This window comes from Apodemus sylvaticus, chromosome 1, assembly GCF_947179515.1.
Source record: "Apodemus sylvaticus chromosome 1, mApoSyl1.1, whole genome shotgun sequence".
Taxonomy (NCBI): Eukaryota; Metazoa; Chordata; class Mammalia; order Rodentia; family Muridae; genus Apodemus; species Apodemus sylvaticus.
Genome location: NC_067472.1, coordinates 83,695,840 through 83,713,210, shown reverse-complemented (window position 1 = coordinate 83,713,210; position 17,371 = coordinate 83,695,840). Strand labels below are relative to the sequence as shown.

Below are 17,371 nucleotides of genomic sequence, written 5' to 3'. Positions count from 1 at the left end.
TCGAGTCGATGAGAGTCGAGGGTGGGGATAGCGGAAGTGAATAGCCAACCGGAAGTAGCTGGAATCGCCCTCAGCCTGAGCGACTGACAGGATCCTGAGGTTCAGAGACGAGGCAGCCATGGAGTTGGGCGAGCTGCTGTACAACAAGTCCGAGTACATCGAGACGGTGCGCGTGTGGCGACCCTGTCCCCGCTGGCAGTCACGGGCCCCTCGAGAATTGGACGGTCGCCCCTCCTGTCCCTGCCACACTCGCCCTGGCTCCCTCAGTCATTTCCTTGGATGACGTAGAGACGCTTCGGGTTTCATCTGATTGTTATTTAGTCGGTGCATGCATAAATTCGGCTCTCTCCTTCCCCATCGTGTGTGTGTGTGTGTGTGTGTGTGTGTGTATGTATGCATATATATGTGTGTGTGTGTGTGTGCGCGCGCGCGCGCACACACACACACACACACACACACACACACGCCTGTTTTTCCTGTTAAATAATGTCTTCCAGAAGAATGCACAATACAACCTATTCATTCTGATATTAATTACATTTTCAGGCTCTGGATCCTTTTAAAAATAATATTTCACAGTCTGCTTACGTACTAAGAAATTATTATTTTTAATCGTCAACTCACAGTAACATGTGTAAACTGCCCTTGTGAGGGTTACTATCATTTTTTTTCTCTATGTCTGTGATTGTGGGAAAGTAATTTTGCTCATTTAGGGCTATGAAGCCATACTATGGAACTGGGGTTTGAGTGCACATCTGTCACTAGACCTGCCATTAGATACCAATCCTGAATTCGTTTCTTGAGCTTTCAGTTCCCTTGCTCTTTTGATAGATTGGATTCTGTCCGCATGCACACTTAGCACTTCAGCCTTCCCTCCCCTCTCCACGCCCTCCTTCCCTGGTTTGTTTTTGTGCGTTTGTTTTGTGATGGAGTCTCTCTTCATAGTTTAGTCTAACCCGACATCTCAGTCATCCGGCCCAGAGCTGGGACAGACAGTAGGGTGCGGGATACCTTCAGGTCTCATTCCTTTTTAAACTGCCCTTCATTTGAAGTGATTTTTCTCCTCAGTGTGAGCTTTCTTGATGGAAACTGTAGTCCAGAAATCCTCTCTTTTTCACCCCATGTTTCTGTTTGCTTTTAGGCATCTGGGAACAAAGTTAGTCGCCAGTCTGTTTTGTGTGGAAGCCAGAACATCGTTCTCAATGGCAAGGTAAAGGGTGCAGGCAGCTTCAAGAAGTACCTTTGTTTGCTTTGGCTAGTCACCATATCAGCAGGGAATATGAAATAGTGCTGTACCTCTAATTTGACATTTCCAGTTCTCTTTCCATTTTTTTTTTTTTTTGTTGTTGTTTTTGTTTTTTGAGACAGGGTTTTTCTGTGTAGCCCTGGCTGTCCTGGAACTCATTCTGCAGACCAGGCTGGCCTCAAACTCAGAAATCCGCCTGCCTCTGCCTCCTAAGTGCTCTGGGATCAAAGGCGTGCATCACCACTGCCTGGCTCTCCAGTTCTCTTTCTTTGTTTGATTTTTTTTTTTCTCCAAATAAGATTTATTGAATGTGCAAAGATGAGGAGAAGCCAGGAAATTAGAGAGCGGCTCATTATATGGGGAATAAAGAAGCTTTAAGGAAGAGGTTGGGGAGGGCAGTAACACATGAAATATAATAGGAGAGGGCACACAAGACAGGAGCAGCTAGTCAGAGGGAGAGGTAAGGGGAGGGATTTCTTCTGAACCGAACATGAACACTTTTGTCATTTTCTTCAGCATTACATTTAAATAGAATTTACATTACCTTAAATATTATGAGTAAGAAAGTGGTGGTGGTGGAGGGAAGGACCAGAACTTTTTTATGTCTGAACAAAATACAGTGGCAAACTGTTCTGCTATGCTGTATTGTACCCAGGACTACTAGACACAAAACTCATAAAGAAGCAATATCTTAAGTATTTTAAAACAGAATTCAGGGACATGGACTTTACTGGTAATTTTTAAATGTATTTTTCTTTATAGACCATTATAATGAATGACTGTATTATCCGAGGAGACCTGGCAAATGTAAGAGTTGGACGTCACTGTGTTGTGAAAAGCCGTAGTGTCATAAGGCCACCGTTCAAAAAATTCAGCAAAGGGTATGTAACTTAATTACCTGTTTGCAGTCCTAGGCTCCGTCCTGTTCTGGTGATGTTGCCTATGACTATGTGTTTAGATGTGTAATGAGAAGGTCTGAGCATTTGGGAGTGCTGCAAAGAGCTCACAATAATGAACCTCATTCTGGTGCTTGTAACCTTGTTGAATGTTTGCTGTCAGGAGTAGAAAAGTCCCTACAAGAAATAGACAACAGAGCCGGGCAGTGGTGGCGCACACCTTTAATCCTAGTGCTTGGGAGGCAGAGGCAGAGGCAGGCGGATTTCTGGGTTTGACGCCAGCCTGGTCTACAGAGTGAGTTCTAGGACAGATGGGTATACAGAGAAATCTTTCTTAAGAAAGCAAAAAAAAAAATAATTAAAAAAAAATAGACAACTGAAACATAGATAGTAAAGCCTGAGAGAAGGGTGAAGCTGGAGCTTCCTCTCACGTGTATACCAGAGTCAGATTGTGCCGAGAAATTTGGATTTTTAATTTAAAATTAGAGAACTCTCGGGATTGGTGTAGCCTGTAGTTTCTTAAACTGCAAGTCATGAGCCTGTATAGTAATTGCATAAGTGAATGTGGAGGACTCTGAAAATTTAGCAACAAATGAAGGGTTCCTGAGTTTGCAAAGCCAAAAATTAATTCAAAGTGAAATACAGAATGAATCCAAAGTTTCTGGCAATACCTGCTCATGATCCATCATCTGACACCACTGCAGCCTCTGCTCTGCACACATGCATGCACACTGCATGCCTGACACCATGCAAGCTATACCAGTGAGTGCTTCCTGAAACAGTCCACTCAGGTTTGAACTACAGTAAAAATTCTAATGTCTCTACTATATATTTTGTTGCTATTAGAGAAACAATGGTTTAGTTATTGAAAATAAACGTAATGTTTTCCTACAGTCATTCCTTAACAGGTAAGTATAAAATTAGTATATCCATGGATTTGATCATATTAAAATGGTGGGTTTTGAGGAGAGATGGTTCAGTGATTAGGAGCACCACTGCTATTACAAAGAACCTGGCTATTGTTCCAGTTAAGGACTAGTTCCTTCTGGCTTCCTTAGACTCTTACATGTATGAGGTGTACATAAACTCATATAAGCAAATACACATATGTAGAGGATTTTTGTTTTTGTTTTTTGTTTTTTTCCGAGATAGGGTTTCCTGGCTGTCCTGGAACTCACTCTGTAGACCAGGCTGGCCTTGAACTCAGAAATCTGCCTGCCTCTGTCTCCCAAAGACTGGGATTAAAAGGCATGTGCCACCACTGCCTGGCTACAGAGGAATTTTAATCCAGCAAAGGGCTAGCTGAAATGCAGACACACTTTAATCCTTCAGGTTTGAATACAGACACGCCCTTAGCACACACCTTTAATCCTGAACAATGAAGGTAAGATTTGCAGCAGGAAAGGCTTGTGCTTGAAAGTGATATCTAATTGAGAGGCAGACAAAGTAACAAGTCTGAGAAATATTTGACACTAGGACGTGCCTAACTCTCCGGAGAATAGAAAGGAAAGGGGAGAGGCGGGGAAAGGGGAGAGGCGGCAGTTTTACTGGGAGAGTTTTACAGAGACCGTTGAAGAGAGAACAAGCCAGAGAACGAGAAGCCAGATATTAGAAGATTGCCAGATTTAGTATGAGGCTAAGCAGAGCAATTTAGTCAGAAGCCAGACTGAGTCAGTCATCATGGAGAGGAGTTTAAGCCAAAACAGCTAAGCTGAACTAGCCAGCCAGAGCTCAGAAAGAGCTAGAAAGTCTGAGCTTATTCAGTAGCAAATCTCAGAGACTGAAAACATTCTAGGCCTATATTAAATTGTACGGAGGCTAGAAGCTTCCAGACTATGCCTTTGTTAGCAGACATAGGCAGAAAGCCTCTGCGACAGCAATTAGATCAGGAGAATAAAAGGTACTTTTACACACACATATATAAAATAAATCTTTCCAAAAAGAAAAAGAAAAGATTGTTGTTTTATGACAGTTGCTCTTTGAGTTCTTAAAGGGAAAAGTTAGTCAATGTATTTTGTCTTGAGATTAGGACATATTTTTCCAGTAGTTCCTGAAATGGCTGTAAATGTACCTGCCATTTATGCACAGTGGCTTTCTGAGCATTGATAATTATAAAATCAGGGTATAAGTCAACTCTGAGCCACAGTGGAGATGTTCTGTTTTGCATTATTGAATGCCCATGCAGGACCTAATTATGTAAGGATAAGTGAACGCACCACAGCCTGTACACTTGTGTTTCTCTTTAATAATAGTAAAGTTGTATTCTATCAAAGTTTTGTTTTAAAATAAAATTCTCTATGATTTACAGTGAGATTGGACACCTTCAGGTCACTATGGCCATAGACTCCTTATGATCTGTTACCAGTAAATATTTGTGTGTGTGTGTATTTAGATAGGTCTGGTGTAGCTCAGTCTGGCCTTGAGCTCCCTAATTTTCCTCACTCAACTCACTCAAAAGTGCTGGTATTATAGCTGTGTGCCACAGCACTCAGCTTAATATTTCACTAGGAAACCTAGTCTATATAATTATATTCCTGGGTTCACATAAGAAACAATTTCTGGGCTGGAGAGATGGCTCAGTTATTAAGAGCTCTGGCTGCTCTTCCGAAGGTCCTGAGTTCAAGTCCCAGCAACCAGATGGTGGCTCACAACCATCTGTAATGAGATCCGACGTCCTCTTCTGGGGTGTCTGAAGACAGCTACAGTGTATACTTACATATAATAAATAAATAAACAAACAAACAAATAAATAAACAAACAAATAAATAAATAAATCTTTAGAAAAAGAAAAAAGAAAGCAAGCTGAGCAAGCCAGGGGAGCAAGCTAGTAAGCAGCACCCCTCCATGGTCTCTGCATCAGCTCCTGCCTTCAGGTTCCAGCCCTGCTTGAGTTCCTGCCCTGATTTCTTCCAGTGATCTGGAAGTATAAATCAAATAAACCCTTTCTTTCCTAATTTGCTTAAAAAAAAAAAAAGAGAGAGAGAAACAATTTCTTTCAAGTCTTAACTGAAATACAACCTGTTTTGTTTTGTTTTGGAGATAGGCTCTCACTGCAGCTTTGGCTATCTTAGAACTCACAGAGATGTATGAGGCCAGGCTGGCCTTGAACTCACAGAGATCTGCCTTCCTGTGACACACAGGTGCCAGGATTAAAGATGTGAGCCACCATGTGGAGTCCTTTACTCCATCTAGTATCTTCTTGATTTCACATTCCTCATACAACAGATCTGTGGTGCTTACGTTGTATCCCCAGTTCCTAGCAGAGAGTCTGGGACACAGTAGTAACTTAGTAAATATGGTAGATGATTAAAGTTTAAGAATGTTGGGAATTAAAACATTTTTTAAGGTCTGGGAATATAAAGTACTTATTGAGCATGCCGAAGAGCCTGGGTTTAGTCAGCATCACGTGAATGGGGTACGACAGCACACAGCTCTAGTTCAGAGGCAAGAGGATCAGATAGCCAAGGTTGTCTCCTGCTACATAACAAATTGAAGATAGCTTGGGCTACATGAAACCCTCTTTTTCCCCCTAGAACCCCAGTTAGTTAGTTAGTTAGTTAGTTAGTTAGTTAGTTAGTTAGTTCTTTGTTTGTTTGTTTTTGCTATCTGTTGGTCATCTAAACTGATAGCCTATGGACTTGTCAGTCCTGAAAACAGATTACTAAGCATGATGTATGAGCATTGTCAAAGAAAGCTGAACAGGTCAGTACACACCCACTTTAATGTGCTTTGAAGATCCTACTCCTCCTGCTTTATTGTTTCCTTGCACAGCCCAGCAATCCTGATTTTGAGTTATTAGCCTGATTCTTTGGTTTTAAGATTTAGAATATCTGTGACCTGAGGATTGTTTTCTTAAAAGGAATAGTCTTATTAAAATATGACAAAAACTGAGGGTCTCGCACCTGCCTATAACCCCACTACTCAGGAAGGTCAAGGTAGGCCATCCTGGGCTTTGTTACAAATTCTAGGTTAGCCTAGGCAACATAGAAAGAGTGTCTATAAAGGCTGGGCCTGGTAATGAATGTCTGTAATTCCAGAGCTATGAGGCAGAGGTAAGAGGATCTTAATGAGTTTGAGGCCACTCTACATAGTGAGCTCCAGGATGTCAGGACTACAAAGACAGACCCTGTCTTATAAAAACAACCAAACCAAACAAAACAAAGAACAAACGAATCAATCTGTAAATAAATAAAATGTTGAGGTTATGGTCTATAGTTCTGTGAACCTTAACCCAAGCTCCATCTCCTTGCACTTTCCTGATTCTTCTTCCTTTCATTTTTAGTGTTGCATTCTTTCCTCTGCATATTGGGGATCATGTCTTTATTGAGGAAGACTGTGTGGTCAACGCTGCCCAGATTGGTTCTTATGTTCACGTTGGGAAGAACTGTGTGATTGTGAGTATAGGATTCACGCAGCTAAGCAGCTTCATTTCCTCTCTGTCTTCCCCTCCCACCCACTTTGTCCCTGTAACAGGGGTGGAGGGGGGATGGGGGTGAGCCATTTCCAGTTTCCTGGGTCTAAGATTTCCTTACTGGATTTGGGCTTTTCCAAAGCATTAATAATGATGGCTGGTGGGCTGGGAGCTAGCTCAGATGTCAAGTGGGTATGTAGCTCATATGAGGCTCTGGATTTGACTCTTTCATCACTGCAAAGACACAAACACACACCCAAAATAAAACCAAGTAATAACGGCTAGCCTCTGTTGACACTCTTCCCCATGATGTTAGGGGAGGAATGAGGACAAACAGAAAATTGAAGAAGAAAGAAGAATAATGATTAAGGGAGAAGCTGGAAGGAGATGGAATGAGGGCACTAACACAGTACAGCGAGGAGGATGTTCTAGTGCATGGCCCAGCAGAGGAGCCTCACGCCAAACAGCTTACTGTATATTTTAAGAAGAACCCAAAGAGGCATTGGAAGGCTCTAAACATCAAGTGATAAGACAATCAAAATTTCAGTTGCACTGATTTGATCAGCACATGTTGCGCACTGAAGTATCACACTATAACTTATAAATACATGCAGTTATTATATACTGCTGTCAGAAATGAACCCCTGCCCTGCGTAGCCCTGTTAAGCATTCTATCCTGAGCTACATTTCTAATAATCACTTTTTAAAAAGTTGTTTTATTTTAAGACAGGGCCTAGCAAAGTTGCTTGAACTAATCAGGAACTTGCTATGACTAGGCAAGGACTAGACTAACCTTGACTGTGAACCACTGCTGTCCCAGCCTTCCAAGTACCTGGATTATAGGCCTGCCTCACCATTCCTGGAGAGATACTCTGCTTTTTGTACCTCTTTTTGGAATAGTACTTTTCAGAATAGCCCCTGATCCTTGTTCAGTGTGAGCAATACTTGTTTTGTTTTGTTTAGTTTTTTTTTTTTTTCCGAGACAGGGTTTCTCTGTGTAGCCCTGGGTGTCCTGGAACTCACTCTGTAGACCAGGCTGGCCTTGAACTCAGAAATCCACCTGCCTCTGCCTTCCAAGTGCTGGGATCAAAGGCATGCGCCACCACTGCCCAGCAAGCAATACTTGTTAAACCTTAGCAATTTTTAAAGCCTTCAAACGTTAGAGTCATTAGAACTGTAGACTCCCATAGCTAAAGCCTAACTGCCTCTGTGCCACATAGACTTTCCTAGTGCTGGTCTAATAATGGCTTGCTGTGGAAGGTGTAATTTGGAATTACAAGCATTGTCTCAGGCATTCTAGTGCATCAGCCGTAGGTTTGTTATATCCAGTCCTGGCAGCTTTGCTGTTGGTTTGTCTTTATATCCTGCTTCCAGGATGAGGGAAATACTGAGCAGTTATGTTAACTTGATTTACATAAAGTTAGCCAGGTCAGAGTAAAATGAGCAGCATGTTCCTGATTCCCCCTTGAGGAAGAATGAAGAGGCCTTTTCCCTCTTCAGCTATTACGAATCCACTCATGTCTTAAACTATCTGTATTCTTCATTCTGTTGTGAATTAATCCCTGTTCTCATAATGTTCCTGAAATTCAGTTAAACTCTATTTCTCTAAGTAGGCAGGCTCTAAGTGTGTGGAATGGTTAACTAGTAAACTATAAAGCAGGCTGTAGGCTGTATGGTGGCTATCGGTAAGTAGTGAGAAGATTCCATCCCACTGTATTTTTCTGAGGCCCTTTGTCTATGGATCCCAGCATGGGAATGTGCCATGCTTAGCACACTTTGTGTCCATATGCTTAGTCTCGAGAATTAGGAGTGTAGGCATGACCACAGCCTTCGCTAGCATCCCCTGTTGTTCACCAGGGAGATAGTTGCTATCTCGAAAATACCAAAGCTAATTAATGATTGAGAACTTTCAGGGGAAAATCAGCATCTGCACTTACAGCCTGCTTCTGAACCAGACACATCAACTATTGCCAGTCTTTTAGTCCATCTAGCTAGAGACAGCTTAAGCATTCATGAAATTCAGGCATTCTCAGACAGGAGCTTTTTTAAAAGCTAGGTGTGGTGGTGCTCACCTTTAATCCCAATACTGTGTGGGGATAGAGACAAGTGGATCTCTGTGAGGCTAGCCTGGTCTACAAAGCAAGCTTTAGGATAGCCAGGTCTCTTACACAGAGAAACCCTGTCTCCTTAAACAAACAAAATTATGTTATTTTATGTGTACGGGTGTTTGTCTGCATGTATATCTGTGCATTGCATGTCTCCTAGGAGACTGCAGAGGTCAGAAGAGGATATAAGATTCACTGGAACTGGAGATAGTTGTGAGTTACAGCTGTCCTAGGAATTGAACCTGGTCCCTTGAAAGACAATTGAGTGCTTTGAACTGCTGAGCTATCTCTGTGGCCCCCTGAGTTTTGTTTTTGTTTTGAGATGGGTGTCTCACTAATAGCTGGTCTGTGCTTATCAAGAGATCTGCTTGTCTGTGCTTCCTGCATGCTGGGATTAAAGCAGGCTGCTACCTGTTTAAGTAACTTTTATTCACCAAATGCAATTGTCTTGGTGGCTTACTGCTGAATAAGCTCACCCTTTCTAGTTCCTCTGAACTCTGGCTGGCTGGTTCAACTCAGCTGTTCTGGCTCAAAATTCCTCTCTAATTTGACTGATGCATACTGGCTTTTTCAGCCTCTTGGTGAATTGTTCTGCTTGGCCCCAAACTAATACTGGCAATTTGTTCTAATCTTCTGTCTCCTTATTCTCTGCCTCATTCTGTCTTCACCTGTATCTAACTTGTTCTCTCTGCAACCTGTCTCTGTCCCAGTATAAACTGCCTCTGAACTGAACTCAGTGAAACTCAACTCAACTGCACTGACTTTGATTGCACTCAACTAAACTGAATAGAACTGCACCAACCAAGCTGACTCAACTGAACTGACTGAACTCTCTGTGCTGCTTTTAAGTAGCCTCTCCTTCCTGTCTGTTCTCATGAGAGTTGGGTGTACCTTATCTCTGACTCGTTCTGCAAAATCTTTCTCTGATTTTTCAGTTTGTCTGCCCCTCAATTAGACATCACTCTCAAACATGGATGCTTCCTTCTACAAACTAACCTTTACTTCATGGTTTGGGATTAAAGGTACTAAGGGTATTTCTGAATTCTAGCCAGAAGAATTAAAGGTTTGTGTCCTGTCTGCATTCTAGCTGAATCACACAGACCTAGGTCCTTGGATGTGATCCTTTGCCAGAGCAGCTGTGTTACTGGATTAAAATTTATTTACAGCTATCATTTCTGGTGGTTGAACCTTTTTTAAAATTTTCACTTAGAGAAGCTGGAGAGATGGCTCAACAGTTAAAAGCACTGGCTGTTCTTCTTGAGGACCCAGAGTCAATTGCTAGCACCCACATAATGGCTCACTACCATCTATATAATTCTAGCTTCAAGGCCTTCAAAGGCTCCAAGAGACAAAATACCAATACACTTAAATAAATAAAACTTAGAAAGATTTCATTTGGCAGCATACTTTTCTCATGGAAATAAGCAGGCTTATCAAGATACAAGCTCTAGTAAAGACAGTCAATGGGCTGGAGAGGTGACTCAGTGGGTAGTGTTTTTCTGTGTATGATGAAGAGTCTGAGCTTCAGTTTTTAGCACCATGTAAAAGCTGCACATGGTGGTACATGTCTGCAGTCCCAGTGCTTGGGAGAGGTGGAGACAGTGCTGGGGGCCTAGTGGCCAGGTAGTCAGCTAGAACAGTGAACGCTAGGTTCTATGAAAGAGTTTGTGTTTTAAAAACAGTTAGAAATTACCACTTTCCTGATATAAACCTGTGCCGTCCACATAAGCATGCATAAGTGAGCGTGCGCGTGCGCACACACGCGCGCGCGCGCGCGCGCGCACACACACACACACACACACACACACACACACACACACACACAGAGTTTTAAAAGATAGTTAAAGAATGGAACTTGATCTGCTCAGTGAGTAACCCAAGGCACAGGTTTAAATAGTACTCATAGATTTCCCCTAAACTTAATAGTTTTCTCATGCCATACTTCTTGCCTTTAAACTGCTATGGATTATGGAATAATTGGAAAAAATGGTACCACTGTACAAAGTTAAACATAAGGTATAGTCTAAATATTCAAATAGCTATCTCCTGGAGAAAAACAAATTGACTAATATCTTGTACTTAAGAATATTTGTCAAGATTTTTTTCTTTTGGAATTAACAAGAAAACAGACAAGTCACCCTTAAATAGGCAGGTGCCCAACCAAATGTATTAGATTAGCTAATATAAAGTGAGAGTCCAGAAGTAGATCCTAATTCCATGCTCATATGATCCAAAAGTTCATCTGATAACATGAAAACAAGCCTTCATCCCTTTTGTCTTTCCTCTGGAGGTTACTTCCTGGCAAGGATAAGATGCTGCCATAGGTACGCAGCCATCTTCTGGGAGCTCTACTGGAGAGTGCTTCATTTCCCAGTCATCCGAGCAGGAACCCGTATTTGAGGTTCATAGACTAAGGTGGCTCATGGTCAGTCACGGGTCAAGCATGGGGCCTATGTATGGGCTAGAGGTAAAGCATGTGGACCGAGATGGGGGTGGGTAGTGCCCACTCCAAAGCTTCTGTTACCAGAAGAAAAAGGCAGCAAAACAGCAGATGCCACTAGGTCAAGTAGAAGAGAAAAAGAACTCTCAGAAGAGAAAGGTTTGCCTAATGTCTAATGCCTAAAAAATATATATTATCCTGTAGTGTTCTTGCACTCACCCAAATACCTGAACACAGACACAGACACACCCCCACACGCCCCCCCACACACACACTCACACTCACCCTTTACTCTTCCTTGTCAGATTCCACCTGAAGTATATAATTTCCACTAAACACCCTGTCATTATCCCTGGCACCCTGGCTATTATAAGAAACCATGAGTGCCTGGGTGTGCAGATACATACTTGTTATTCTATCACTCCAGAGGTAGAAGCAGTCGATTCTCTGAGTTTGAGGCTAACCTGGTCAGCATAGCAAATTCTAGGCCAAGTAGGGCTACAATAATGAGACACTGTCATAAAAATACCATGAATAGAGATACTATAGAACAGCCTCCACCCAGTTACACTAATGAAGCTTTACTCCATGTCTTGATCAATACCTATTAATGAGATTATAATTTCAGGGGCGCCGTTGTGTCTTGAAAGACTGCTGCAAAATTCTTGATAATACAGTGTTACCTCCAGAAACTGTGGTCCCCCCATTCACTGTCTTCTCCGGCTGCCCAGGTAATGTTGATATTAATATGTCTATTTCAACCACCTTAAAACTGTTTTCCATCACTAAAGTAATACTAAGACTTCTGTCTCTGATATGTGATTTAGAAACAAAATACTACAAAAGATGTATGATTAAATAGCTTTTGTGGGGGTGGTATTTGTTTTTTGAGACAGTGGTCTCACTGTGTAGCTTTGGCTGGTCTCGAACTTACTATGTAGACTATGCTGCCCTTGAACTCAAAGAGATCTAACTGTATATGCCTCCCTAGTGCTGAGATTAAAAGCATGTACCACCACACCCAGTGAACAAGCTGCACTTCAAATCAATAACCGGATTCACAATTTTTTAAAACAGGAAATTAACAGAAACGAAGAATGGAGACCCAGACTAGAAGATTGCAGTGTTGAATGTTGCTATCACAGTAGAGTGATTTAAAATGTGGTACTTGTGGGGCTAGACGAGAAAGTCTTAGATCCACATATGGTAAAGAGATTTCCCAAATATCTTTGAAGGGTTTCTCCTCACGAAGGTTGCTATGGGGCTAGAGTACCAACTCAGTGGTTAAGAGCACTGATGCTCTTCCACAGGACCTGGTTTTCATTCTGGCACCCATATGGCAGCTCAACATTTTGTATTTCCACTTCCAGGGGATTCAACTCCCTCTTCTGGGCTGTGGAATAGCCGGCTGTACACAGGGTGTACAGGCATACATGTAGACAAAGCACCTGGATCCATAAAAGTAAATAGTAACACTAAAAAGAAAAGGTTGCTATGGCACAAATTTGCTGCCAGCACGTGGGAAGGACAAAGAAGCCTTTCTCTCTTGCCTGGGCTCTGAGTGGACAAAGGAGAAAGGAACATCTCCTTAGAGATATATGTGCTTCATCTTCTTAACGTATGCATGTGCTTTAGTACTAGCTTCTTACGGTCACTGAACACAATGACAGAAGATGAGGAAGCCATCCTGGTTTTTCAGATGGAAGTAATAAAGACTTTTTGAAAAAACCCAGCTACATGTGACCATCCAGGTGTGGCTTGAGCAAACTGAGACTGGAAGGTGTGCAGTCCCCAGTGTCAAAGCCTTGTCCAGCACCAAAGACCCCTCATTTAGAGCCTAAGCTTCTTGCACTGCGACAAGATACTTTTTATTTCTCTTTTGTGTAGTTTCATAGATAAATACTAGACATTAGAGTCCTTTATTGGCACTTTCATCTTTGAATTCAGACATGTGGGCTTGCAGGAAATCTGGCACATTAATGGAGAACTACATGAGATACAATTAAACCATGAAGCAAAAAGAACTGGAAACCAGGATGGATCTTGATCAGAAGCCACAAGCTCAGATGTTACTGCAGCCAGGCAGACAGTGCAGTGATTAAAGCCATAGCCCATCATGGCTGCTTGACTTGCACCTGAGAGCATGAAAGCTGATGTTTAAGGAACTGCTAAAAATGGGAGTTTTATGTGATATATCTACATTTTTTAAGTAGTCTAATTATTACATAAAGTTTAAATACTGTATAGTTTAGGGGCTGGAGAGATGACTCAGCGGTTAAGAACATTTGTTTCCCAGCACTCTCGGAGGCAGAGGCAGGCGGATTTCTGAGTTCGAGGCCAGCCTGGTCTACAGAGTGAGTTCCAGGACAGCCAGGGCTACACAGAGAAACCCTGTCTCGATAAAACCAAATCCAAAAAAAAAAAAACAAAAAAAAAAAACAAAAAACAAAAAACAAAAACAAAAGAAGAACATTTGTTTCTCTTGCAGAGGACCTTGGTTCAATTCCTAGCACCCACATAACTCATAGCTATCTATAAATCCAGTTTCAGAGGATCCAAAGCTCTCTTCTGACTTCCCTGGGCCCTAGGCATGCATGTGGTGCACAAATATACATGTGGGCAAAATATTCATACACATTAAAAAAATGTTTTTGAACCAGGTATTAAAGGTACAGACCTTTAATCTTAGCACTTGCAAAGCAGACAGATAGATCTCTGTAAACTCAAGGCCAGCCTGGTTTACATAAGTTCCAGGACAGCCAGGACTACATAGAGAGCTTGTCTCAAGCAAAACAAAACTACTGTGAAGTTTGAACATGTTTGCAGGCCTCACGTGTGCTTTTTATTTGTAGAGTGCCAATGAGAATTTTGGATAACAGGTATTTGAAACTGTACCTATATAAGTGAAATCAGACTATTTCTCTGTGCGGCTTGGAAACTGCCCTTTATTTAGCACTATGCCATTACTATTGTGATGTATAGAGAACCACTCCTCTCAAGGGTTACAGATTTCACATACTGCATAGGTGAATTTAACACAAAGCATTGAATCAGTCCCATAGTATAATGGATCATTAGAAGTTGAACCTGGGCACGATTAGAAACTGTTGTCCTGACATTCTTTTACATTTATTGTATAATTGTACAGAGTTATCTCTGACATACATTCTTAGAAGTTGACTCATGAGCCACAGGGTATATATATTGAAAACTTGGCTAACTTTATTTTATGTGTATGTGTCCTTGCCTGCATATATCTCTGCACTACATGCATGAAGCATGCAAACCTAGAGTTGCACATGGTTGCTAGCTGCCATATGGATGCTGGTACTGAACCTAGGCCCTCTGCTATCTATTTTTAAAGTTCATGAATGGAGACAGCAGCTTACATTTCCTCTGTTTCAGAAAGTTTGTTGTTGTTGCTGTCTGTTATTGTTTTGGGACAGGTTTTCCATGTAGCCCTGGCTGTCCTGGAACTCACTCTGTAGATGAAGCTGGCCTGGAACTCAGAGATCGGCCTGCCTCTGCCTCTGCCTCCCAAGTGCTGGATTAAAGTTGTGTAGCCCCACACCCTGGAATTCTTAACCACCTTTGTTCCATCATGTGTTTTGATTCATCTGTACCCAGTATCACTGCTTTGGTGGATTGAGTTTCACCATAGGAATGGCAGGACAGTTCTTCCCTCAGGGATAAGGATAAAGCTCAGTGGGGCCCACTAGGGCATGAGTCCTGGGGATGAGAAGCCCTGGTGTGGAACAACCCACAGCAGTCAGAGATGCCGTCTCTCTTTGGATCTTGTAAGCATGTTCTGACCTCCTCCAGCTGGACTTTGTTTCTTCATTTGAGAGCTGTAGAGTTTGGTTCCCAAACAAACTCAGACCTTTCTGAAGATGCATGGAGTCAACAGTCTTGTCAGTCTGAAGATGAAGGACCTCAGAGTTAGATCCTCAAAATAGAATGCCAAAGTTCAGGGTTACTGGCCTCCCTGACTCCCTTGCTTGACTGGGTCTCTCTTTCCTCAGGACTCTTCTCAGGAGAGCTTCCAGAGTGCACACAGGAGCTGATGATTGATGTCACCAAAAGCTACTACCAGAAGTTTCTACCCCTAACTCAAGTTTAATGTCTCTGCTTCATATCTTTAATTCTTTTGAACTCTAAGATGAACCTGGAGATAAAAAGAGCAGTCAGTGACTACAAGAGCTGTCCTGTTTTTGACAACTTCTACTCTCCTCGTTGTTTTTTTTTTTTTTTAATTTAGAATTTTTCAGTCTTCCATGGCTCTGAGCATTTAAGAATTTAATAAGAAGACTGGAGAGATGGCTCAGTGGTTAAGCATGCTGTTTGCTCTTCCAGAGGACCTAGGTTCAGTTCCCAGCATTCAAATGGCCCTACAGCCATCTGTAACTCCAGTTCCAGAGGATCTGATGGGTTTCTGGCTTCGATGATCACCAGACATACACATGGTAAAGACATATATGCAGCCAAAATATCCCTTCACATAAAATAATGAACTTTTAAAAAAGAATTTGAATAAGAACATCTGGAACAGTTTTCTTTACACACTGTGCTTACACCTATTTTGTCAACAGTCACCATAGCATCGTCTGAGGAGGACAGAAAGGTCTGTTCCTGACACTCTGGTTCTGCAGATGGCTGGAACCTGTCTGGCGCAGGCCTGCAGAGCTATAGCGCCCTCCCAGTATGGGGTCACGTGGCCCAAGTACTGCTCATAAACCTGTCCTATCCCCAGGGCACACCGTCTACACAGATGACACTCTGCTTTCCTGCTGCTAATATGGGACCAATAACCACAATTTCTTGTACCCTGGGGACAGTATGATTTCAGAGCCCAGGTTCCTATTGGTGGTTAGAACATGAGGAAGAGCTGGGCGGTGGTGGCGCACGCCTGTAATCCCAGCACTCTGGGAAGCAGAGACAGGCAGATCTCTCTGAGTTCGAGGCCAGCCTGGTCTACAGAGTGAGTTCCAGGACAGCCAGGGCTACACAGAGAAACCCTGTCTCGGAAAAAAAACAAATCCAAAAAAACAAACAAACAAAAAAAAAGGAACATGAGGAAGAGACAGGCCCTGGTGATTTGTACCCATCCTAGAACCTGGGAGGTAGAGGCGGGAGGAGTAAGAGCCACATAGTGAGCTCACCCTTGCCTGGTGTGCACATGAGCCCCTGCTTCAAAACAGCAAAAGTAAGGTCAGGAAGAGAAAAAATGGGGAGCAGAGGGTGTCTGTGGTTGTTTCAAGGTGGCTTTAGTTGTCCTGAAGTAGGTAATAAAAGACTTAAAACATCCTGGTTTAGGCTCATTCATTTAAAGAGGGGAACCTACACTGCAGCTTGTGAACCTTGTGCTTCTGATGGCTCAGTCAAGTCCTCATTCCTTGACTCAAGGGTTACTTTACCCAAAATGAGTGTGAGCCTTGCTCTCTAGCCTAGACGCATTTGCCCTGTCTGGTACTTGTTAACACTCCCATGCTTCAGACTGAAATATTTGTACTTGAGGTCAGCCTCACACATGCAGGAGAGGCTTTTATAAAGATTTATTTATTATATCTTTAGATATATAGATAAACAGAAGGCTGTAGCTGCCTTCAGACACACCAGAAGAGGGCATCAGATCTCTTTATGGATGGCTGTGAGCTACCATGTGGGTGCTGGGATTTGAACTCATGACCTTTGGAAGAGCAGTCAGTGCTCTTACCCACTGAGCCATCTCTCCAGCCCCAGGAGAGGCTTTTAAAGTTATCCTGCGGACACAGAGCCTGAGGAAGTGGCATTGCCAGTGCCCCTAACTGATAGCACACTCCCTTCCTGGTTCTGCTCTGAGTCCTTGGTTTAGAGGTGAAGGGCTTGGTCAGTTGAGTGCTTTCAGAAACAGTGGCCAAAGAGTTCAGCACTGAATGGCAGACAGGACCCAGCAGGGGCCTTCTTGACTTCCAGCTTGATGGGGTTGGCAGAAAAACCTGAGTGGACTTGGCTCTAATCTAATTCAAAATGCTTTCTGTTTTGTCATTTGTCATTTTTTCATGCGTTACCAACAAGTCCAAAGTGGTTGCTTCTTCCTGTCAATTGGTTCAATCAACAGATGTTGTCAGTATAATGAACCAATGTGATATTTTGTGGAAGAAAAAGATGATCAAGGTCCCTTGAAATTATGTTATGACATAGGGCTGGAGAGTTACTATTCCCTGGGGTAAAACTATGAAAGTATACTGCAAGCTTTGGCAATTTGAAAGCAAATTGCTTCTGGTGGGCTTTATG

The 17,371-nt window shown here is 42.5% G+C and overlaps 1 protein-coding gene across 1 annotated transcript; it reads left to right on the top strand.

Moving 5' to 3' along the window:
• Positions 1-36: 36 nt before the first annotated feature.
• Positions 37-16,400, top strand: Dctn5 (dynactin subunit 5). The gene is made up of 6 exons (XM_052199859.1): positions 37-166; positions 1,142-1,210; positions 2,009-2,127; positions 6,425-6,536; positions 11,727-11,829; positions 15,121-16,400. The coding sequence occupies exons 1-6, from the start codon at positions 119-121 to the stop codon at positions 15,216-15,218; spliced, it is 549 nt and encodes a 182-aa protein (XP_052055819.1). The 5' UTR covers positions 37-118; the 3' UTR covers positions 15,219-16,400.
• Positions 16,401-17,371: the final 971 nt, after the last annotated feature.

Bases quoted from the DNA above. Each gene is read 5' to 3' on its own strand.
- Dctn5 (XM_052199859.1), top strand. From the start codon at position 119: ATGGAGTTGGGCGAGCTGCTGTACAACAAGTCCGAGTACATCGAGACG. The intron at 1,211-2,008 runs GTAAAGGGTGCA...TTTTCTTTATAG, and splicing joins ACATCGTTCTCAATGGCAAG to ACCATTATAATGAATGACTG. The intron at 6,537-11,726 runs GTGAGTATAGGA...TTATAATTTCAG, and splicing joins TTGGGAAGAACTGTGTGATT to GGGCGCCGTTGTGTCTTGAA.